The sequence below is a fragment of the Schistocerca americana genome, chromosome 2 (genome assembly GCF_021461395.2).
Source record: "Schistocerca americana isolate TAMUIC-IGC-003095 chromosome 2, iqSchAmer2.1, whole genome shotgun sequence".
Lineage (NCBI taxonomy): Eukaryota > Metazoa > Arthropoda > Insecta > Orthoptera > Acrididae > Schistocerca > Schistocerca americana.
In genome coordinates, this window is record NC_060120.1 from 235,299,724 (window position 1) to 235,325,005 (window position 25,282).

A 25,282-nucleotide genomic window follows, 5' to 3' on the forward strand; every position below is an offset into this window, starting at 1 on the left:
TTTTTTTTGAAGCTGAGGTAACTTTGTAAACTTGTCCAGTAAAACAATCTGCACCATGGTAGGCTGTGTAACTCGAGCTTGAATCATAAGTTGAGGTGTAGCAGGTAGGGCCTTGTTCCTGAAATCTTGACTGAGCAGGACAGGCATCAGGTTGTAGTGATGAGATATCTCACTTGAGATTGTCATGGTTTATATGAGCTGGTGGACATAGTTGGTGCATGATGCAGTAGCCACGGAAGCAGTGTAGACTGGCATGCAAGGAAAAACCATTGTCTTCAAGCAGTAGCAATATGGCATCAAAGTGAGGGCCAAATTGGTTAGCCAAATGGAAGTTTTTGCCATGATCTGAGCATCTGTCCATTTCCTGATACTACTGAATAGCCACCAGGAACACAGTATGAATGGCCAAGGAGTGCTTCAAAGGCAGTGGGCCACAGTCCTGTGCAGAAGAGAACAGTCAGCTGTCAGAAAGTCTTTGTGCACTGACTGGTTACACCATGTGCATTTTGTGCCCCTCCCATCAGGTAGAGGCTGAATTAGCTGTTAGGGGCATGGTCAATTGCAACTGCATATTTTCACATTCACTCAAAAAAAATGGTTCAAATGGCTCTGAGCACTATGGGACTTAACTTCCAAGGTCATCAGTCCCCTAGAACTTAGAACTACTTAAACCTAACTAACCTAAGGACATCACACACATCCATGCCAGAGGCAGGATTCGAACCAGCAGCCATAGCGGTCGCGCTGTTCCAGACTGGAGCGCCTAGAACTGCTCGGCCACCCCGACCAGCACATTCACTCACACTCTGTGTTATTGACAGTATCTGTGATTCACAGTAAAATGCTGGTGTGCAAGTAGGCAACACATGATGAGAATTATCTAGCAGCTGTCCCTACACTGTTTGTGTTAGCATACACACAAAGGTTCAAAAATGGCTCTGAGCACTATGGGACTTGGCATCTGAGGTCATCAGTCCCCTAGAACTTAGAACTACTTAAACCTAACTAACCTAAGGACATCACACACATCCATGCCTGAGGCAGGATTCAAACCTGTGACTGTAGCGGTTGCGCGGCTCCAGACTGAAGCGCCTAGAACCGCTCAGCCACACTGGCCGGCTACACACAAAGGACTACACATATTTGATGATCAGAAGACGTAATGACTCAGGGTCACCACTGTGGGTTTCTGCTTTTAATGCAATGGTAATAAACACAGAAAGCCAACAGAATATCTTGATACACACATTTATTGTTACTGACATTGTAAAAGGTCACCCTCCTCTAGCATTGCTTTTCCTCAGCAGAAGTAGTCAATACCAAAGATAATTACAACTTTTTAAAATGGTTAATATTGTCTCAGCTGTTTGTCTAAAAGAATCTCATATGATTTTGCACATGATGTGGTATATTTCAGGCTATAATCTGTAAAAAGAAATTACTTTATTTTTGTTGTTACAATCATTATGTACTATTTCTGTATGTACAGTTAAAATTTTTTTTTATAAATATTTGAAATTGTGAAATATCTGACACACTTAAATTTCCTATTATTAATTATGCAATCTGATGATATTTATTATGTTTACTTCTGGATTCGTTTTTAAAATAATGATATAAATTGGTGGAGATTAATTCATCAAGAAAATTTGAAAACTCTTTGGAATATTGTTATTACCACAGAATGGATGAGTAGTGGGCATGCCTTTGATGTGATCAGACGCGTTTTAATTCTGGCAATAACAACGTAATTTTGATTTGAAGAGGATATTGTAATGTCAGTGTGATATAGAAAAAGTGAAAGAATAAAAGTTACAGAAACAGAAATCTCTGCTCAGGCAATACTTCAGCAGTATTTACATCAATTGGAACCATGAGAACCTACAATTTCAAAAATTTCAGCTTCAAGAATCAGCCCCTAGGCGTGAATAACTGGAGTCAACTACAAGAAAAAAAAGGAAAGTTGCTACTCACCATATAGCTGAGATGCTGAGTTGGAGATAGGCACAACAAAAAGACTGTTCCAAATAAAGCTTTCAGCCCATAAGGACTTACAGGTAAGTAGCAACCTTCTTTTTCATAATATTGTTACATTCCATCCTGGATTTTCCATTGTTAGATAAGTAAAAAGTTTATTGTAAATCTTACTCCTCTCGAAGCTTATTAAAAGAGTTTATTATGAATTCAGTGACAATCAACAGATGAGGGAGGGGTAGATTACAATGTACAATTTCAAGCAACACACAAAGTAAACAGCACAATAGGACTCATCAAGTCAAAGAACTTACTCTCACAAAACATAAAGTTCACTTTTCTGGACTGATAGTCACCACATACAGATTATTTTAGCATTCTGTTGTAAATTACTATAAACAATAAAGTGACACATTAACAGCAAAGATTGGGTTTATAAATAGGTGGTCATGACCTGGGATTGTGGCAGTGGAACTGCGAATTAACTATGTTAACATTAATACTGGAAGCCTATATGAAGTGTACCATGCAGGGATTCTATCAGAATTGTGAAGAACTTTGCTAATGTAATGACAGTGATGGGCAAGCAATATTGAACCTTTAACCATGCACAAGTATACCAAAATTCCACATATTCAAAAAAGAACTTAAAAAATGTTAATTAGCAAGAGTTTTTATAGTGACAAGGAATGCTTAAGTCACCAGCATTCAGTATACAGTAGCTTATTTCCTTCATCGTAATGACCCAAAATGCTCATTAAAAACTAAATTGTATTCATCTATTATTCCAATTTAGCATATTATGAATGTCATTACACATAAGGTTTCATGTTATATGTAAAATATTTTATTTATGGACATATTATTGTAAATCTTTTCATGTCCTATTTTCTATGTAAGGCAATGTATGAAAAATCCTATACCATTTTTATAATGATGAAATACAAGGATGCTAAATAAATAAATAAAAATCCTACTCCCAACATCACCACTGCTGAAGCCCAAGCTATCTGTGATCTGAAGGCTGACCGTTCCATCATCATTCTTCCAGCAGACAAGGGTTTCACAACAGTGGTACTTAATCGTCGGGAGTATGTGGCTGAGGGACTGCGTCAGCCTTCAGACAACACCACATACAAAGTTTGCCAAGGTAATCCCATTCCTGATGTCCAGGCGGAGCTTCAAGGAATCCTTAGAACCTTAGGCCCCCTACAAAACCTTTCACCTGACTCCATCAACCTCCTGACCCCACCGACACCCCGCACCCCTACCTTCTACCTTCTTCCTAAAATTCACAAACCCAATCACCCTGGCCGCCCCATTGTAGCTGGTTACCAAGCCCCCACAGAACGTATCTCTGCCTACGTAGATCAACACCTTCAACCCATTACATGCAGTCTCCCATCCTTCATCAAAGACACCAACCACTTTCTCCAATGCCTAGAATCCTTACCCAGTCTGTTACCCCCGGAAACCATCCTTGTAACCATTAATGCCACTTCCTTATACACAAATATTCCGCACGTCCAGGGCCTTGCTGTGATGGAACACTTCCTTTCACGCCGATCACCTGCCACCCTACCTAAAACTTCTTTCCTCATTACCTCAGCCAGCTTCATCCTGACCCACAACTTCTTCACTTTTGAAGGCCAGACGTACCAACAATTAAAGGGAACAGCCATGGGTACCAAGATGGCCCCCTCATACGCCAACCTATTCATGGGTCGCTTAGAGGAAGCCTTCTTGGTTACCCAGGCCTGCAAACCCAAAGTTTGGTACAGATTTATTGATGACATCTTCATGATCTGGACTCACAGTGAAGAAGAACTCCAGAATTTCCTCTCCAACCTCAACTCCTTTGGTTCCATCAGATTCACCTGGTCCTACTCTAAATCCCATGCCACTTTCCTTGACGTTGACCTCCATCTGTCCAATGGCCAGCTTCACACGTCCGTCCACATCAAACCCACCAACAAGCAACAGTACCTCCATTATGACAGCTGCCACCCATTCCACATCAAACGGTCCCTTCCCTACAGCCTAGGTCTTCGTGGCAAATGAATCTGCTCCAGTCCGGAATCCCTGAACCATTACACCAACAACCTGAAAACAGCTTTCGCATCTCGCAGCTACCCTCCCGACCTGGTACAGAAGCAAATAACCAGAGCCACTTCCTCATGCCTTCAAACCCAGAACCTCCCACAGAAGAACCCCAAAAGTGCCCCACTTGTGACAGGATACTTTCCGGGACTGGATCAGACTCTGAATGTGGCTCTCCAGCAGGGGTACGACTTCCTCAAATCCTGCCCTGAAATGAGATCCATCCTTCATGAAATCCTCCCCACTCCACCAAGAGTGTCTTTCCGCCATCCACCTAACCTTCGTAACCTCTTAGTTCATCTCTATGAAATCCCCAAACCACCTTCCCTACCCTCTGGCCCCTACCCTTGTAACCGCCTCTGGTGTAAAAGCTGTCCCATGCACCCTCCCAGCACCACCTACTCCAGTCCTGTAACCCGGAAGGTGTACACGATCAAAGGCAGAGCCACGTGTGAAAGCACCCACGTGATTTACCAACTGACCTGCCTACACTGTGAAGCTTTCTATGTGGGAATGACCAGCAACAAACTGTCCATTCGCATGAATGGACACAGGCAGACAGTGTTTGTTGGTAATGAAGATCACCCTGTGGCTAAACATGCCTTGGTGCACAGCCAGCACATCTTGGCACAGTGTTACACCGTCCGGGTTATCTGGACACTTCCCACTAACACCAACCTGTCAGAACTCCGGAGATGGGAACTTGCCCTCCAGTATATCCTTTCTTCTCGTTATCTGCCAGGCCTCAACCTCCACTAATTTCAAGTTGCCACCGCTCATACCTCACCTGTCATTCAACTACATCTTTGCCTCTTTACTTCCACCTTGACTGACATCTCTGCCCAAACTCTTTGCCTTTACAAATGTCTGCTTGTGTCTGTGTATGTGCGGATGGATATGTGTGTGTGTGTGCAAGTGTATACCTGTCCTTTTTTCCCCCTAAGGTAAGTCTTTCTGCTCCCTGGATTGGAATGACTCCTTACCCTCTCCCTTAAAACCCACATCCTTTCGTCTTTCGCTCTCCTTCCCTCTTTCCTGATGAAGCAACCGTTTGTTGCAAAAGCTTGAACTTTGTGTGTATGTTTGTGTTTGTTTGTGTGTCTATCGACCTGCCAGCACTTTTGTTTGGTAAGTCTCATCATATTTGTTTTTAAATAAAAATAAAAACGTGTATATCGGTGTACTATTTCAGGACTCTGTTAGTAATTACTTTCTGATATCATCAAAGATTATGTATTCTGGGGGAATAAAGTTTCCATTAATAACAAATATCACTTGTCTGTGTTTATTAATTAACACTGCCAAACTTCATATCTCAGTCCACTTCCACTGTTGAGAATTATAAATTCGCATTTCACTGCCAACCAACAGATGGAGAAGCCTGACAATGAGAAGTAGTGCACACCATAAATAAAAAAATAAACATGGGTGGTTTTTCTCCCCTTATCTACGAGCTGCTTCCATGTGGCCAGTGTGACAATATCTGGAGTGCCATAGACTCTCAGTGTGATGACCGTTATTGCTGTTTCCCTGGATATGTCAGCGGAGAGAAGCGTGCTTATAGTGCTGTATTGAGCAACAACATTTGACACATGAGTGGCACCATACTGACTTTTCAGATGAGTCCTGGTTCTGCATTCAGCAATGGACATATTCATCTGAGGAGGCTCTGAGGAGAATAATCATTGCCAGATTGGATTTGTTGTCATCATAAGGACCCAGCATCTAACATGATGATATGTGTTGCCAATGGGTACACAGCACAATCAACTGTGGTTTGGATAGCTGCTACTTTGAACAGCAGGTATTACAGCACTGATAAGTTAGACCAATGGCTGTACCTTATCTTTGAGGTTTCCATGATGTTATCTTTGAACAAGACAGTGGAAGATCACATTCTGCCTGTGCTGTCATGATCAATGTCAATACAGAGGTTGTTTAGCTGTTGCTTTGGCCAGCACATTCTCCAGATCCCTCACCCATTGAGAACCTGTGGTCATGAGTTGCTGAGGGACTGGCACACCACCAGTCATCAGCCACTACTGTCAGTGAGCTCTGGTAGTTGAAGCAGAATGGAGTGACATACTCGTATGTCTCAGCTGAGCTCATTTTGACTCAGTGCCTAGGTGGATTGGAGCCATTGTTGTTGCCAGAGGCAGCACAGTTGTAGGTTCTACATTTTGCATCTTGGATGTCCCCAAATCACCTCCAAATTTAATCATGTAATGTTCCTGCTGCACTGTATGAGCACAATAAATAACATTTCATTATTTGCTGTCCTTCCTGGTGTTGCAGTTTTAATAACTAACAGTTATAACAGTTTCACAGTGGTTGTGACTGTACCTAAAGATTTTCTGCTGAGTAGTTGCTCTAAATCCATACAAACAAACCAACTGTGACTTTACCTGCAGTTGCTCATGCAGTTGCAGTCGGTAATGGGGCTTTACATGGTTCTGTTTAAAAAGTACAGCTTGATGTAGTCATAGGGTTGAGCTGCACTTTTTTTTTAAGTCCAGCAACTAACTCACTGTAAACAATATCCTGAAGCTGTGATTCTGCAGTCAAGTAGTCTATGCATTGGATATAATTGTGAATTAATAGAACATACAGATATATAAAATACAACATAAATGAATACTTTAATAAAAAGGGTTCTATTTTAACATCTACGATTGATATAGATGACAGAGAACTGCATTGGGTAATGTTTATTCAAGCTGATAGAACTTAAATAAATGGTAACTGGTGCTACAATAATTAAGTAAATACAGACAGAATTAACCTTATTAAATGCAGTAAGGTTGCATTGAGAGTGTCATGAGAATGGTAGCAGAATCCCCAAACTAATTAGTCATCCAAAATGTGTGAAGACTATGTCCACTTCATTATCACAACACATGAAATATTCACTAGCTCAAAATAGTTTAGAGTACAACATAGTGATTTAAATATTAACACATGTGAGACAATCAGTACCCACTCATACTCTATCTAATCTCAGTTACATAATGCAATCAGAAAAAGTTGGAGTCTTGTAGTGGCTGTTCACTGCCCAAAATCTATTATCTACACAAGGAAGTACCATTTGTTACCATAGGCAGGTCTGCCTTCTTCAGGCACTAATGCGAAAATGTTCTCAAATGGTTAAAGGCTCACAGTGACTATTCACTGCACAGAATCTATCACCCAAATAACTGAATAAAGCAATATATCATAGGCAGAACTGCCATCTTCAAGAACCAATGAGAAAGTGACTTCTTTAAGACCTAAATGAAAAATGTCCTGAATCGCTCCCTTGAGCTCTTCACTCAAAAAAAGTGCCCATCTCCACTTGACTCCAGTAGCATTACACCACTGCCTGCTTTTCCATTGGCTGAAGGCCATTCTCACCAAAAATACATCATTCTTAAGTTCTACAGACATGATTTTAGTCAATTTGACATTTTCCTGCACTAAACTAATATGTTACAACAACATTTAAATAAAGAATGCTATAAATTTTTTGGTTGCACTGAGATCATTTACCATAAACATACATAAGGATTTGTTCATAAATAAATAAGACAGCATTCTTGCAGCAATGCACATATGTTAGTGACAACAGATTGTCATTAAACATTGTTTAAACAGTTGTTTATGCTTGCTTGATATAAGCTTCTTTTGGCCCTCCTTTTAATGGTGATGCCAGCTAACATACATGAATGACCATTTCTTAAGTCACCATGATTTTGTATTAGCAGTTGTAATCAATAATTAAATAAATGTCTGGCAAAAATAGTAACATATTCATTAAATAAATACATGAGTATGACAAAATATGAAGTATTCATACTGCATTCATTTGCTGTGTTATTGTGAAGAATATGATCTTCTGACAGACATTTGCGTAATGAAAATATATATAAAAATGCAGTAAATCAGGAAGTAAAATAGATACAGATGTGTAGCTTTCAGGGATGTTGTTGATTCAAAGGTTCATCATAAAAGTGTTTAGTCTCCATAAAAATTAACTTCTGTAGTTTCAGAGGTATTGAAATCATTGTTCTGTCACTAGGTGCACCTCAGTTTTCTGAGATTGCAGATGTATTCAGATTTGCTGAGGCCATCTTTCAGCTTGTCTGATGCTCTGCTGGAACATCATCTCTTCTTCTAAGAGCACAACCACTCTCCAAATTCTCCATTCTGGGATTTGCCCACATCTAACTCTTTGCTGACGCCTTTGCAGTCGAAGCAATCTGCCCGGCCACGGCACTTTGGCAGCCCTGGGCTTGTCTCCTAGTGCTCAGCCTCACAAGAAAATTCACCTCTCCTTGTACAAATTCCAGGTGGCCCATTAGCTTGCCTTCATATGCATAACAATACATGGTGCATGAATGGAAATGCAGAATTTTTGTCATATGATATGTTTTGAAATTGCATTACAGATCAGTGTGGTTGAATTTTAGGTTTGTGCTTCATGAATCTGGGGTTGAGCATGATCCTTACTTATTCCCAATTATATTTCTGGTATGGGCTGTGACTTTTATGTGTGGCAATATTTCATGTCTGTAGAAAGTGCCAAGATACACAGGGCAGCTACCTACCCAGGATGGGACTGGAATTAGGAAAACATTGTAGCAATATGGTCAGCTTTCAGTTAATGATTGATTTTCTTGCAGATGAGAAATAAGAGAATAGAGGTAAAAGAAAAGAATACGTTGTCTATCATTTTCATCTCTTCTTTATTTAGACAAAGCAAACAAACAGCTACAATAAATTAGTTAGTCAATAAATAAATAATTAGTGTAAATAAATAAATAAATAAATATTTGGTATCAGGGATACATCTGACATAATAATGTAGATGCAAAGTAGTACACATATGACAGTCATATTGTAACTTGAACTGAAACATTTCCAGAGAAGTATGGGTGCAACAGTACATAGTTATTGATGCTAATGTTGTCAGAGTTGCAAATCCAAATTTTGTTTAGATTACATCATTCACAATTTTATGTCAAAATCACACACCATCATTCACGAAATAGATGAGCATTTGTGAGCTTCAGTGAAACTGCTCACAAATATTCCTTTGACATTTGAATTAAACCTGGAAATTTTTGGAGTGAATCATTTCTCATAGTCTTAAACACAATCAGTTATTTGAAGAGGTTGCTATGCATTCTCTGTGATCTGGATTTATTACTTAAGAAGTTACAGTTCACATTGCTGTAATTACATAGCTCTTAAAATTTTATGATCTAGTTGTCATTCAGCTAGTTTGAATTACACTAGGTATAATGAGGTAGCTCTTATCAGATCAAATGGTCAGCATGTTAGCCACTCATGGATGTGAATTTTCACCAGATATTGTTAGTAGCTATGTGCTCGAAAGCTGATGAGTAAAATGAAAGGAATTGTTTATTGATGAACCTGACACGGACTGGCAATGAAATTTATGTTTGTAAATTTGTTGCTGCATAGTGTGAATCTTCCACAGTTTCAAATAAATTACAACTAATGAGCTAGAAACATGTACTCAGACTTACATGAGTACAGTAATATAAGACCTTTCATCCATGGCTTCCACTGACCATCCTTAGCATATAGAAATGAATTTAGGCTTTTTAGCCCTCAAGAAGAGACAGGAAAATATTTTCCACAGTGAAGATGAAATAATTTTTATGCTAAAATGTATGGTATGATCATCAGCTTGATAGATTACATGCAGAAAATTCTTGTCTAGTGAGATTTTCACACTATGTTCCTCTTAAGTTCTGTAACCTATGTGATCATTTTCAGATAATTACTTTAACATTGTACACAAGCTGAGATACACAGAAGTGTGATGCTCATATCCATTTATGGTGAATTGTGGAAATCTACTCCAGCTTGTATGATACTACATGAATATACATAAAGAAATCAGACAATGGAAAAGCCAGGATGGAAAGTAATGTTATGAAAAGGAAAGTTGCTACTCACCATACAGCGGAGATGCTGAGTTGCGACTTTACTTTTCACAATATTATATACATAAAGATGGGCAGCATTTATAGTCACAACTCTGTTCAATTCACACATCTATCACAGAAATTTTGAATAATGTGGACTCGTAATTGCTCAGAAAAAGACGTGGAATATCTCCCGGTGCCTGGAGAATAGAATTTTCAGGTGGCTATGGACCAAAACTGCCTACTAATGCAAAATGAATACTGAAGTTAAAGTTTAACTTATTCTAGCTAACAGTGTAAGGTGGACAAACAAATTTTAACATTCAAGAAATGAGTGTATGTTTCTATGATTTTATTCCCTTCAGAATGGTCCACGTTTAATGTATGCTGTTGACTGTGATTGTGCAGGATTTTCCAGAGTGTTAATTCATGATATGATTGTTGGGTCTCCAGCATGATCCTAAACTCAAATACGCAAGGCATTTTGGCATTCCAAATTGGACACCACCTTTAGCTGTGAAGCTGAACTGCCAAAATGCTCTAGATGCTATTCCTATAATATAGACCTATTTATAGGTTACAGAAATGCCACAGTGCATGTGCCAGAAGCTGTTGGTGCTGTCCCTTAGCAGGGTGCATATACAGTGCCACTATTGGCACTGGGAGATGTGATATATCACAATCAAGACAGTTGCAGCAAATTGTGCTGCTGACTGCATCAGAAGCGTTGTGAAGTGATGCATGGTAAAACTAATTCCATGCCTTGATTAAAGAACTCTGATTGTCTCAATTAATGAGAGTATCTTATCTAATTTCCACCCTAAGGACACTGTCCTAATGCTGAGACACACCAGCAGCTATCTGTGTGTACTCAAATTTAACTTTCATTATATGAGACTTCAACTACTGGAAAAATCTGCTACAGCCTAGCAGTTTAACTAAGAGCTACTGGATGAGGTAGGTGTGTCAACAGATAGTTGATAGCGTGTCTCAGTGTTGGACAATGCTCTAAGGGAAGCGATAGGAATTAACTGAGACAATTGGTTGTCTTTAAGCAAGATGTGGAACATCGTTTAACATATTGCCTCACCATGCATGTGATGCAGTTGGCAGCAGATTTAGTAGCAATTGTCTTGTAGCAATATATTGCTCTCTCAACATTCACCACTAGCAGTACTGCATGTGCACTCTCCAAAGGGAAATGCTGATGACTGTAGGTGCATGTGGCTGTGAGGGTTCTGTGGCCTCTATAGAGATGACAGCTCTGGCATTTCAGGGATTCAGCTAAGTACCTTATGATGATGGGCAGTTTGAATGTCCAAATATAATGTCAATTTTATTTTAAAATTGGCTGTAAACCTTAAAAACATATCATGATATGCTGTTTCCTCCTTTAACACTGAGTATTTGTGCTCATTCTTCAGAAGCTGAATTTGTAAATGGAACGAGAAGATGCTGAGTGTGTGTAGTTTAATGAGGCCTCTGCCACACTTCATATAGTATTGTACAGGCATAAAAAGTCATGACACACAGAAGTGCAAAATAATGGACATACATGATAGTATTGACAATGCGGTGTGGTTCTTGTAGAGTCTACGGGGTTTGTCGCAGAGAGTGTGCAGTCTATAACTACCACTGCCTCTGCTGAAGGAGCCCAGCTGTTGGTCAGCAGCCAGAAGGTGCCGGCAAAGGATGCGGCCTTGTCTGCTGCCCCATCCGATGGTAGGCCGGCTCAGTTCAGAGCAGTTGTCCCAGTAGGCTGCCCCTGTAGAGCCCCAGCTTGGCCCTTTCGCAGGTGTAGTGGCTGCGGCACTTCCCTTCTGCTCCTGCCCCCTGTCGGTATGCCTCCAGATACGAGGACAGTCGAGGGCGAACGCGCTCTGGCGCCACCCTTAGGTGGATCTTCTCCAGCACCCTGCACACAAGTTGTCACAAAGTCAATTCTTCAGCCAGTGAAATCAACTGTGTCTCGGTAGTTAGAGGCTCGGTCATAAAAGATAAAATAAAATCTAAGACAAAAACAGACGCACCACGAAGGATTTATCCAAATGAGATTGAACGAGTCAATAATGCATCAGTCCACCTCTGGCGGTTATGCAAGCAGTTATTTGGCTTCGCATTATAGAGTTGTTGGATGTCTTCCCGAGAGATACCGTGCTAAATTCTGTCCAATTGGGGCGTTAGATTGTCAAAATCCCGACGAGATGGTGAAGGTCCTACCCACAATACTCCAATTGTTCTCAATTAGAGAGAGATGTAGCGACTTTACTGGCCAAGGTAGGGTTTGACAGGCACAAAGATAAGCAGTGGAAACTCTCGCTGTATGTGACCAGACATTATCTTGCTGCAATATAAGCTCAGGATGGTTTGCTGTTAAGGGGAACAAAATGGGTGTTCAGAATATTGTTGACAACTGCTGTGCTGTGAGGGTGCTGCAGATGACAAACAAAGGGGCAGCGATGAGTCCCAGTTCGAACTTAGACATGATGATCAGTAAAGACGTGTCTGGAGACGCCGCAGACAGCGGAGGGGTACCAACTAGAGATGGGTCGTTCGCGAAGTAATGGGCCCAAAGGAACATTTCATCAAGATGAACGAAACGACTGATGAACGAATTCTAAGGAACGGTCTTTTATAGTTCACTTCGGTCGCGGCTTTCTACTTATAGTTCCCGGGAACGGGAAACGGTAGATCTCGTTCCCGCAGCGGCCGGTCTCGTTCCAGTCTTAGCCCCGTTCCCATCTGTCACCGCCTCTGTCGGTCGGAGTCGTCGTTCGCGTGGCCACTCGTCGCAGGTCCAATGCCGACTGCTCATAGTTCAGTATAGAGCCGTTCGTTTCGTACGCTGCACACGCCCATTCTAGATCTGTTTCAAACCTTTTTTGAAGTCTGAACTTGTGGTTCTTTTCGTATTCTATTCAGCATCCATGACCAATAATTAAAATGTATTTTATAATTACGTATATTACATAAAATTGCGTGGTATGTAGTACATCTTTTCAGGTAACAAAACGGCATATCAGCTTACTTCACTATTTCGATAAACAGCAGAAGAAATACTCGTAAAAAGGCAAGATTTTGTTGTTGTTACATATGCAAAGGAAGTCGGCACGGCACATACGAGTGGCCATTTCCCGTCTTTTTGAGATCCAAGGTTAAAGAGCATGTTCATTGTTATGGAAGGCAGACCGACTTACAACCGAATGAAGTCCTCGTTCCATAATCGAGTGTCTGGTGTCACATTTTGTAAAGAGAATATGATAACTTCTACAATATTATTTCAGTGGTACATGGCGGCGCACGAAAAATCGGTCCCAAGTACTGGACTCCTCATTTTCGCCTGGCAATCGTCCTCTATTGTTTCGAAGTTGTTGTTTGCATTAGCTTATTTGTTATTTCTTCACTGCCTAATTATTACATGTTTATCTATTCTGCTCTTAGCGGTCAACAAATCCTGCGTGATTGGCGAGCAGTCTGTACTCGGGGCCGGTTTTTCGTGCGCCACCTTATATTATTTCACTGCGATCAGCCGCATAACGCTCTAGTTGGCTAAACGAGAGGTTTTGCAGAATCACCAAAATTACAAGTGTGTGAGAGTTCTGTTATGAATAAAAACTCTGTACTCAAGGGCGGAGGCAAGTGCCCCTCTTGGCGCCTTCCATCTTCAGTCACCTATGCTACTAATCTTCAGTTTTTTTTTAAGAACCGTATACCAAGCACAAATTAACGGTGAATGAGTAAAAATGAACGGTTCCCAGAAAAGAGCGATCACAAGTGAACTAGTTCTCAAGGATGAACGAGTTTGCCCATCTCTAGTACCGATCTGACTGACGCCCGTCATATGGCCCTAAATCCATGATGATAGGGTGCCATTTGCAACACCATTACAGAACAGCGGTTTCGCCGATTTTTTATGCCCCGTTTTGTTTTCCTTCGTGACAAGCCATCCTGTGCTTAAATTTCACCAAGATGAGCTCGCCCACATGCAGCGAAAGTTTCTACTGCCTGTGTCTGCTTGCTTAGCTAAGTGGTTCGATTCCCAGCCGGGTTGGAGATTTGCTCTGCTAGTGGACTTTAGTGTTGTGTTGTCCTCATCATCATTTCATCATCACCGGCGAGCGAATCACCCAATGTGGCGCCATCTGAAAATAAGACTTGCACCCAGCAGGTGGACTTCCCCGGATGGGGCCTTCTGGCCATTAGTGTCACACAATTATTTCTTTTCTACAGCTTGTCTAATCTAAAGCTTAGCCAGCAAGGTCGCCAGATCTCTGCCCAATAGAGACAGGTTGGAGCATTATGGGCAGGGCCCTCCAACCAGCTCGGGATTTTGACGAGCTGTCGCGCCAGTAGGGCGTTATTTGTCACGATATTCCTCAGGACATCCAACAACTTTATCAATCAATCCCAAGCCGAATAACTGCTTCCATAAGGGCGCTGGTGGTGGTGGTGGTGGTTAGTGTTTAACGTCCCGTCGACATCGAGGTCATTAGAGACGGAGCGCAAGCTTGGGTTAGGGAAGGATTGGGAAGGAAATCGGCCGTGCCCTTTCAAAGGAACCATCTCGGCATTTGCCTGAAACGATTTAGGGAAATCACGGAAAACCTAAATCAGGATGGCCGGAGACGGGATTGAACCGTCGTCCTCCCGAATGCGAGTCCAGTGTGCTAACCACTGCGCCACCTCGCTCGGTTCCATAAGGGCCGGAGGTGGACCAGTGATTACTGACTCGCTCAATTTTTGAACCTCATTCTGGTGAATAAATCATTCAGTTGCTCTGAAATTGTAGTCATTTATTTTTCTGCACATGTACATCGCCTCTACTGATTTCTACCCCATTCAGACAATTTCTTCATGGTGCATCGTTGCTTTTTCTTTTTCTTGTCTTAGAGTGTATATTGTTCAATGGTGTATTACAGAATTTAAATTATCAGAATGTATTTCGCACACATTCAACATGGATCTGAAAAATAACAACGAACATTTTTAGAACTATACTTATATATGAAGATGGTATCTGTTCTTTCGCACATGTCCAAAAGAATAGATACCATCGGTGACCATGCAGCTCGTTAGAATGAAATTACAATGAAATGAATACCCCTAGCTGCATACAGGCGTTGATATACGTCAACGGGGACAGTTGAAAATGTGTGCCTCTACCGGGACTTGGACCTGGGATCTCCTGCTTACATGGCAGATGCTCTATCCTTCGTTTTTTCTTTTTTTGCATTTTGTTCGGGATTGTTCTTTGCGTTTGGTCTGGGTGGACGTCGCAAGACATCCGTTCAAGTTGATCGTTGATTCCTTTACCCATTTCTTTTTTTATTACAGAGGGTGAGCAGCCCTCTGACTGAACACCGTGAGCTACGGTGGCAGTGATGCTTCTGACCCACCGAGGGCACAGAGGATAGTGCGACTGCAGGGACTTATCTCTGGCACGCATTTTCAACTGTCCCCGTTGACGTGTATCAACGTCTGTTTGCAGCTAGGGGTATTCATTTCGTTGTAATTTTTAGAACTGTTGATATCTACTCATGTTTTGTCAAGCAGGTAGATGTTTTTCAAGTCCGTTGTAGCAAGTGTTAAGGCAGCATCCTGAAATGTCAGTTAGCTCCATGTAGAAGACGTTTGGGGGTGGGTGGGGTGGAGAAGGGGTGGGGGTGGGGGAAGAATGACTTGTGTGGAGTATATCTCCCACGGATTCTGGAAGGCTCAACAAGTTAGGAGCAACTAAAGTTAGTGTGATATATATGGCATTTATCTGAAATCGACTGATTCAATTTGGCGTGAAAGTAAATATTAGGCTACGCTACAGGCCAGTCTGCTACCACAACCTTCATATGGTTGGCTGATGAACAGTAAACTTGTTATTTCAATTGGGACCCTAACTGACTGGAAATTTGTGTGTGCTGCAGAGCACTTTGTGTATGAACCATTGTGTAAAGAGAATTTGGACACTGCCTGAAAGTAGTAGTGGGATACAAAGTGGGCTCACCAGATGACGAACGTGTTGTAGACAGTGGAGCGCTGCTTCTCGGCGAGCTGGCAGGCGATCCTCTCGAGGCACTGGTCGGCCTCCAGCACCTGCCGGGTCAGCGCCAGCAGGTCGTGCCCCGCCACCACGCCAGAGGAGGCAGACGGCCCTCCGTCGACGTCAGCAGCTGTGTCAGCGTCTGCACTCCTGCGGCGGCGGCGACCCGTTGTCGCGCCGCCCGCAGTGCCGGGAGTCAGCACGGGCACCGGCAGCAACAGCAGCAGCGGCAGCAGCAACGGCAGCAGCAGCAGCGGCGCCAGAGGCAGCAACGGCAGCAGCAGCAGGGGCAGCAGCAACAGCAGAGGAAGCAGCAGCAGCGGCAGCGTCAGCAGCTTGAAGAACTGCAACATTCACAACAGCTGGCTTCACCAGGCTTGTCACGTACCACAGGATTCATGATATTCTTCGAGGGGGGGGGGGGGGGGGGGTAGCCAAGTGGATGTGTGCGTGTGTTGTCCTTAGCGTAAGTTAGGTTAAGTAGTGGGTAAACCTTTGGGCTGATGACCTCAGCAGTCTGGTTTCATAGGAACTTACCACCACCATGATATCCAATTAACTTGCAGTGATTTCTCATAATGCAAGATACTGGTGCCCAGCTGAAATAAAAATTGTGCTGTAGGTTGACATATGATAATTTCTGTTGTTCACTCGTCATTCTGTACTCCAAAGAGAGTGGGCCGAGATCCAGCCGATTTTCAGCCAAATACCACGTTAGTTGACAATGAGTTAGAGGATATCTCAATTTCCCAATGTATGTGGAGATTATCGGGTCTGGCATTCAGCTCATTACCAAGTGAAACCCCCTGACAGCCTTTGTCAGAACGAGGGTGTGAGGGGGGTATGGGAACTATTTCGGTTCTTAAATTAAAAATTTTTATGAATGTATATGTATGCAAGCAAGTATATATATGTGTCATGTCTGTTCTTGTATGTATGTGTGTGTGACTTGTGAGTTTGTATGTATGTATGTGTGCTGCAAGCTTTTCATTCCAAACTCGTGTGCTGTAAGCTTTTCATTCCAAACTCACGAGAGCAGTCTGGGTTGTTGGAGACCTTCGTTACTTTCAGCCAAATATCCCAACTGCCTGGGAGTGGGGTAGAGGAAATCCGAAATTGGGAATCTTTTGGAGGGAGATTTCCAGTTCTGGCGTGCACTGGGCGACCAAACCTTGATCGGAATAACAAATGGCACTATTTTAATTCATTTCTGGCACAAGATTGTCCATTCTTCCAGATAGAATTTTGTGTGTAATTCTGCATGAGGGGGAGGAGAGGTGGAAAGGCGATTCTGTGTGTGTGTTGGTTGACACATGAGATTGTGGAATCAGTGTCTATGATGGGCAGCTGCTAAGCAGTACATCTACATCTATATCTATACTCCGCAATCCACATTGCAGTGCGTGGCTGAGGTTAATTTGTATACCAATGACACCTCCACCTTTCCTGTTCCAGTTGCGAATGGTTCGCTGGAAGAACGACTGCTAGTAAGCTTCCGTGTGGACTCATATCTCTCTAATTTGACCTTAACGGTCTGTTTGCAAGATATGGCACTATATACTGTAAGTAGTGACTCTTACAGGAGCTCACACTCTCGGAACTTTAACTGAAAACCACACTGTGATGCAGAACGATGATTTATGATTTCATGCATGGAATTATTTATGAAATTTGTGGAAGAAACAGCATCGCAGTAACTTTCATTGACGGAGCGCACTGATATTTGCAAAAATACGAAACGGCTTCCTTGGATAGTGATGACCTGTTAAATTAATGTGGAAACTGAATTCAGCAATGGTTTACCTTAGCACGAATGTGAAATGAAACTGACTGTTACCACCAGAGATAATGAGCCTAGGGATTGTCAGGGAATGTGTCACCTGCCAAAAGGAGAATAAAACGCAGTAATATTGATCGTACTGTTATTATTTCAAGGTGAAATTTTTCATTTTCTAATTGAAGAACTTCAACATTTGCAAAGTGGAAAACACACGTTCATATTAAGCTACATCATGTTCAGGTTTGTTTAATAATGAAGCTTGTTCTCTCTGTACAGCTGCAATACTACAGCCGCAAAATTAATAAACTAAACATGTTAGAGGAGGTTTACAAGCTCAGCACAATGCCTGCACGGGGCGATGCGAAGAGGGTGCGGGGGGAGGGGGTGCAGCGAAAAATTCATTTCCGTCGCTCCATCCGTCCCGCTACTGTCTATTATCAGTGATATTAGTCATCTGAAAATGATTGCCTCACTAGCAGAGTACATTACTAACCTTGATGTGTTGTTCTACGTTTGTTCTTCGATATACTTTTATTAGTAGTTTTCAGTACCCGCTTGCACAGCACCAGTGTTAAACCATTTATACAGAAGCTAATGATACCGTTGCCATACAGATTAAAATTTCACTGCTGTTATTCGCGAAGTATCACTGCGCTGAAAAAGTGTGGCAATTTAATGTGTGAATTTAGTCACACATTGTTGCCGTAAGTACACTGATGTGCAAAATTTAAGGCCGAAAATAGCTATCGCTTGAAGTGTCACTACCAAGTAGCTAAAGCTCTATGCAGATCCGACCATACATAGATACAACTGCTACAGTGCAGTACAAAAGGTAACTAAACGAACTACGCAATGAGACTAACAGAAGTGACAATTTTCTTCAAAGATAAAATTTAACTGAAGTCACCGCAATTCATGATGGTCCCCTGGACATTGTAAAAGGTGGGACTTGTTTGTTAATAGGATATGTAATCACCATACAAGGTAGACACAAGGTTGGTAAGGTGTTCTTGTGGTAAGGCGTTCTATTGTTCCATCAGCGCGATTGACACTTGCTGGATGGTCGCTGGTGCATGTGGATGTACTGCAGTACGTCTCTCCAACGCATCCCACACATCATTTATGAGATTTAAATCGAGGAAACGAGCAGACCAGTCCATTCGCCGAATATCATCTCGTTCCACCTGCTCTCTTCGATGCGGTTCCACACTGTCATCCATAAAACTTATGTCAGGGCCGAAGGCACATGGAGAAGGAGTATAGTTTCAGAACAACGTTGACTGGTGAGTGGCCCATTTTCAAATATTTGGATCTCAGTACGTCCATACGACATTATCTCTCCTCGCACTGTAACACCTGGACCACCAAAACGGACATGTTTCACAATGTTCTTGGTATATCATGTGTTCCCTTCTCTCACCATATACGGTTGCGTCTAGCATTGTCGAAAATGATCGTTCTGGCGGTCCTGGTGTTGTCATATGGACAGTCGAAATGTTGGATGGGCGTACTGGCCTCCAACTCTCTGAACACTGTTCACTCATCAGGAACGTTATCGTTACACTGTACACCTTTCCGATGTGCGTCTTCAGAGGAGCAACCGGCGTGAATTCATTTTTATGGATGAAAACGCGCGACCGCATCGAATAGCACAGGTGGAGGAGCTCTTGGAAAGGATTTCTGGTCAGATGGCCGCGCGGGATTAGCCGAGCGGTCTCAGGTGCTGCAGTCATGGACTGTGCGGCTTGTCCCGGCGGAGGTTCGAGTCCTCCCTCAGGCATGGGTGTGTGTATTTGTCCTTAGGATAATTTAGGTTAAGTAGTATGTAAGCTTAGGGACTGATGACCTTAGCAGTTAAGTCCCATAAGATTTCACACACATTTGAACATTTCTGGTCGTATGAGTATAGGGTAACATCAACAGCAGCAGAAAATGGTATAACCGGAGTGGGGTTTGGTACGAATAGGAAGGTGTATTAAAATATGAACATTACAGTGATAGGGTTGTTCTTATCAGAGTAGACAGTAAACCAACACCGACAACAATAGTTCAGGTATAGATTCCGACGTCGCAAGCTGGGGATGAAGATACAGAGAAAGTATATGACGATATTGAACGGGTAATTCAACACGTAAAGGGAGATGAAAATATAATAGTCATGGGGAATGGAATACAGTTGTAGGGGAAGGAATAGAAGAAAGGGGTACGGGAGAATTTGGGCTTTGTACTGGGAATGGGAGACGAGAAAGACTGAGTTCTGTAATCAATTTCAGCCAGTAATAGCGAATGCTCTGTTGAAGAATCACAAGAGCAGGTATACTTTGAGAAGATACCGGAGATACTGGAAGATTTCAGTTATATTACATCACAGTCAGACAGGGATTTGGAAATCAGACGCTGGATTATAAGGCGAACCTACGAGCAAACACGGAATCAGACTAAAATGCAGTAGTGATAAAGAGTAGGCTGAAGTTTAAGAGATCAGTCAGGAAGAATCAACACGCAAAGAAGAGGGATACGGAAATAATAAAGAATGACGAGATACGCTTGAAGTTCTCTGAGGCTATAGATACTGCAATGAGGAGTAGCTCAGTACAAGGTACAATTGAAGAGAAGTGGGCATGTCTAAATAGAACAGTCACAGAAGTGGCAAAAGGAAGAGTACAAAGAGGGTAACAGCGAATTAACTATGGGTAACAGAAGAAATACTTCAGTTGATCGATGAGAGCAGGAAGTACAAAAACGTTAGGAGTTCAGAAATTCAAGGTGCGGAGGAATGAAATAAATAGGAGTGCAGGGAAGCTAAGACGAAATGGCTGCATGAAAAATATGAAGAAATCGAAAAAGAAATGATTGTCGGAAGGACTGACTCAGCATATAGAAAAGTCAAAACAACCTTCGGCGAAATTAAAAGCAAGGGTGGTAACATTAATAGTGCAATGGGAATCCTGCTGTTAAAGGCAGAGGATGGAGCGGATAGGTGGAAAAACTATGAGGGGGAAGATTTGTCTGATGTAATAGAAGATGAGACAGGAGTAGATTTACAACAGATAGGGGATCCAGTATTAGAATCAGAAGTTAAGAGAGCTTTGGAGGGCTTAAGATCAAATAAGATAGAAGGGATGGATAACATTCCATTAGAATTTCTAAAACCATTGGGAGAAGTGGGAACAAAACGATTTTTCACGTGTGTAGAACGTATGAACGTGGCGATATACCATCTGATTTCCCGAAAAATATCATCCACACGACTCCGAAGACTTCTAGAGCCGACAAATGCGAGAATTATCGGACAACAAGCTAACAGCTCATCCACTCGAGTTGCTGACAAGTACAATATACAGAAGAATGGAAAAGTAAATTGAGGATGTATTAGATGATGATCAGTTTGGTTTTAGGAAAGGCGAAGGCGCTGGAGAGGCAATTCTGACGCTGCGGTTGATAATGGAAGCAAGACTAAAGAACAATCAAGACACGTTCATAGGATTCCTCAACCTAGAAAAAGCGTTCGACAATGTAAAATTGTGCAAGATGTTAGAAAATCTAAGGAAAACAGAGGCAAGCTATAGGGAGAGAGGGGTAATACACAACATGTACAAGAGCCAAGAGGTAGTAATAAGAGTGGAAGACTATGAACTATGAATGAAGTGCTTGGATTAAATAGGAAGCAAGACGGGGACGTATACTTACACCCCTACATTGAAGAAACACTGATGGAAACAAAAGAAAGGATCAAGAGTGGAATTAAAATTCAAGCTGAAGGGATGTCAATGATACGGTTCGATGACGACATTGCTATCCTCAGTGAAAGTGAAGAAGGATTACACGATCTGCTGAATGGAATGAACAGTCTAATGAGTACAGAATACAGATTGAGAGTAAATCGAAGAAAGAAGAAAGTAACGAGAAACAGCGGAAATGAAATCTGTGAGAAACCTAACATCAGGATTGCTGGTCACGAAGTAGATGAAGTTACGGAATTCTCCTAGATGTGCAGCAAACTAATCAATGACAGAGCAAGGAGGACATCAAAAGCAGACTAGCATTGGTAAAAGGGGCATTCCTGACCAAGAAAAAGCTACTAGTATCAAACAGAGGTCTTAATGTGAGGAAGAATTTTTTTTGAAAATGTACATTTGGATCACAGGATTGTATGGTAGCGAAACATGGACTGTGGGAAAATAGGAACAGAGGAAAATCGAAGAATTTGAGATGTGGCGCTACAGGCGAACGGTGAAAATTAGATGGGCTGATACGGTAAGGAATGAGGAGGTTTTATGTAGAATCGGAGAGGAAAGGAATATGTGGAAAACACTGACAAGAAGAAGGGACAGGCCGATGGGGCACCAATTAAGACATCAGGGAATAACTTCTATAATACTAGAGGGAGCTGTAGAGGGTAAAAACTGTAGAAGAAAACAGAGACTAGAATACATGCAGCAAATAACTGATTACGTAGATTTCAACTGCTACTCTGAGATGAAAATGTTGGTACAGGAGAGGAATTAGGGTTTTGGAGCGATTCCATTTCCACCCCAACCCATGACCGCTCAACTGTCGTCGTCAAATTATGGTGACTGTTCACAGCTAGCTCCACCTCGTTCTCGTCTCACTCGATGATTCCACAGATGTGCTCAGTAGACTCACGTCAGGTGAGCACACTGACAAATCTCATGACCATAGAGTGTTGCTGAAACCATATGAACAAAGTTACGGAGCAATAGCGTAGTGAACTTTCTTGTCTTCGGTACATATCGTTTGCTGTAGGCAAACAAATGAGTGTTATCTGGTTGTAACTTACTCCCACACGTGAGAGGATGAGCAGTGATGATCTTCCGCTTGCTAAAACCCGAAACTGTGACTGTGAGATTTATGCGGACAATTTAAGTGTATATCGAAAGGACAGGCGAATAGAAAATGGAGATACTGTGTTTGTCACAGTGGACTCAGATCTTCCGAGCTATAAACTGAAGCATCAAGCGAGACTGTTTGGGCAAGACTCAGTATCCAACATGGGCCTAAACTGATAACTGATCTCTCATCTACCTCCAGTCTCACCTACCAAATGTAACAGATAACTTTAGGGAAAAACTCAGTTCGCTAGTAACTATGTTTAGCAATCTTACTGTCATCATCAGAGAAGACTTTAGTAATCCAACAGTCAACTGAGACACTTACAATTTTGTAAGTGATGGTCGTGGCAAGACTTTCTGCGAAATAATACTAAACGCCTTCTCTGAAAACTACCTGGAACCGAAGCCCACTCATGATCGACATATATTTAATCTAATGGCAACAAATAGACATGAATGAAATGACACAAGTTCAGAGACTTTACTGGGCTTATACAGATATGATTTTAAGCATATAGGTTGAAATGGAGAGCGAAAATTTGTATGAGGATCGGGAATCGAACTCGAGTCCTCTGCTTACTGGGCAGATGCGTTAGCCAAAAACCTACCTTGGCACAGCGGATCACACAACTTCACGGATTGCCCTGGTATGCCTCCCTCCTCGATCCAAATTCCCCCTTACACACGAACAAAATTGCCGAGGCTCTCCATGTTCTGGAACAACCCCTCAGTATCGAACATTAATGGGGGATCCAGCCTGAAACGAGATGCAGTTACATACACAGGTGAAATGACGCAATTTCAGAGACTCTACTGGTGTGACACAGGTATTTTTTTACGCATATAGAATGAAGTGACGAGGGTATAAGTACCTACACCTGGGGTTCAGGCTGGTTCCCCCATTTACGTCTGATACTGAGGTGCTATTCCAAAACATGGAGAGCCTCGGAAATTCTGTTCGCATGTAAAAAGGAATTTAAAGCAGTTCGGGGGGCAGTGAGAATTTGGATTGAGGAGGAAGGTATGCCAGGGTAGCCCTTGTAGTTGTGTGAACCGCTGTGCCAAGGTGGGTTAGTGGCTAACGCATCTGCCTAGTAAGCAGGGAGCTGGGTTCTATTCCCGGCACTGGTAGATGTTTTCACTCAAGACTTCAGTCTATATGCATAAAACAGACATGATCTTTTTGAACACGTACAGATGAAAAATGGTATCAGTGACCAAGAAACAGTTACTATCAAAGCTCAAAGAGCTAAACTGAGGAGAGAGATGTACATGTTTAGCAAATTAGACAAAGAAGCAGCAGTGTCTTACCTCACTGACGAACTTGAAACGTTTAGCTCTGTACAGGACCGTGTAGAGCAACTATAGCTCAAGTATAAAAGATCAGTTGACCCTGCACTGAATAGATACATTCCTATGAGAACAGTGCGTGACGGAAAGGAAACTTCATTGTATACAATCACCATGAAGAAACCTCAAGAAACGGAGAATGTTGTATAACAGGTGTAAAACAAGGCACAGGCCTATAGGTGGAAAGATGCTGAGCAAAACGCGTTTGGCTGACAAGAAGGAAATGTGTGAAGTTATCAACAACTACCGAAGCAGAATATTATAGAAAGACCTCTCTCAAGACCAAAGAAATTCTAGTCATATGTAAAGGCAGGCATCAAAGTTAGGGTCCAAACACTAATGAATGACACAGGACATAGTGTGCAGCAAAGCAAAAGTAGACATCCTTAATCCATTTTCAAATGTTCTTTTACAAAAGAAAATCCAGGAGTATTGATCCAATTCAATCCTCGCACCACTGCAAAGGAGTGATATTGATATTAATATCCGTGGTGTTGAGAAACAGCTAAAATCAATAAAAATTGAACGAAGCTCCAGGGTCCGATGGATAAAAATACGTATCGGATTGCACATCGATTTGAGTCTAGTTAGTCCCTCTTTTGACCATAATATATCGTAGATCCTTCGAACAATGTTGCAAGAAAGCACAGATCACACACATCTGCAAGAAGGGCAGGAGGAGCGATCCACAAAACTAAAGACCTTTTCCATTGACACCTTTCTGTAGCAGAATCTCAGAACATAGCCTCTACACATACGTAATGAAGTATCTAGCAGAATGGTCTCCTCCATATCGGCAAGACTTGATTCCGAAAACGTCGCTCAAGCGAAATCCAACTCTGCTTTTGTCACATGACGTTCTGAAAAATGATGGAGCAAGACAGTCAGGTAGATGCAGTGTTTCTTGAGTGCCTAAAAACATTTCACTCCATACCACACCTACACTTACTAGCGCAAGTACCCTCATATGGCGTATCAAGGGAAATAAATGGTTCAAATGGCTCTGAGCACTATGGGACTTAACATCTGAGGTCATCAGTCCTCTAGACTTAGAACTACTTAAAGCTATCTAACGTAAGGACATCACACACAACCATGCCCGAGGCAGGATTCGAACCTGTGACCGTAGCGGTCGCGCGGTTCCAGACTGAAGCGCTTAGAACTGCTCGGCCACACCGGCCGATTATCAAGGGAAATTTGCGACTGACTTGAGGATATCCGGGTAGAGAGGACGCAGCAAGTTATCTTGGATAGAGAG

At 42.1% G+C, this 25,282-nt stretch overlaps 1 protein-coding gene across 1 annotated transcript in view; it reads right to left on the bottom strand.

The window, feature by feature from the left end:
• Positions 1-8,826: 8,826 nt before the first annotated feature.
• LOC124595301 overlaps positions 8,827-25,282 on the bottom strand; it is a 149,555-nt gene continuing 133,099 nt past the window's right edge. Inside the window, exons 4-5 of the mRNA XM_047133988.1 lie at positions 16,006-16,385; positions 8,827-11,922 (exon numbers count right to left, since the gene is read on the bottom strand). Coding sequence (XP_046989944.1) covers positions 11,745-11,922; positions 16,006-16,385 — 558 coding nt within the window. The 3' untranslated portion in view covers positions 8,827-11,744. The remainder of the gene's footprint in view (positions 11,923-16,005; positions 16,386-25,282) is intronic.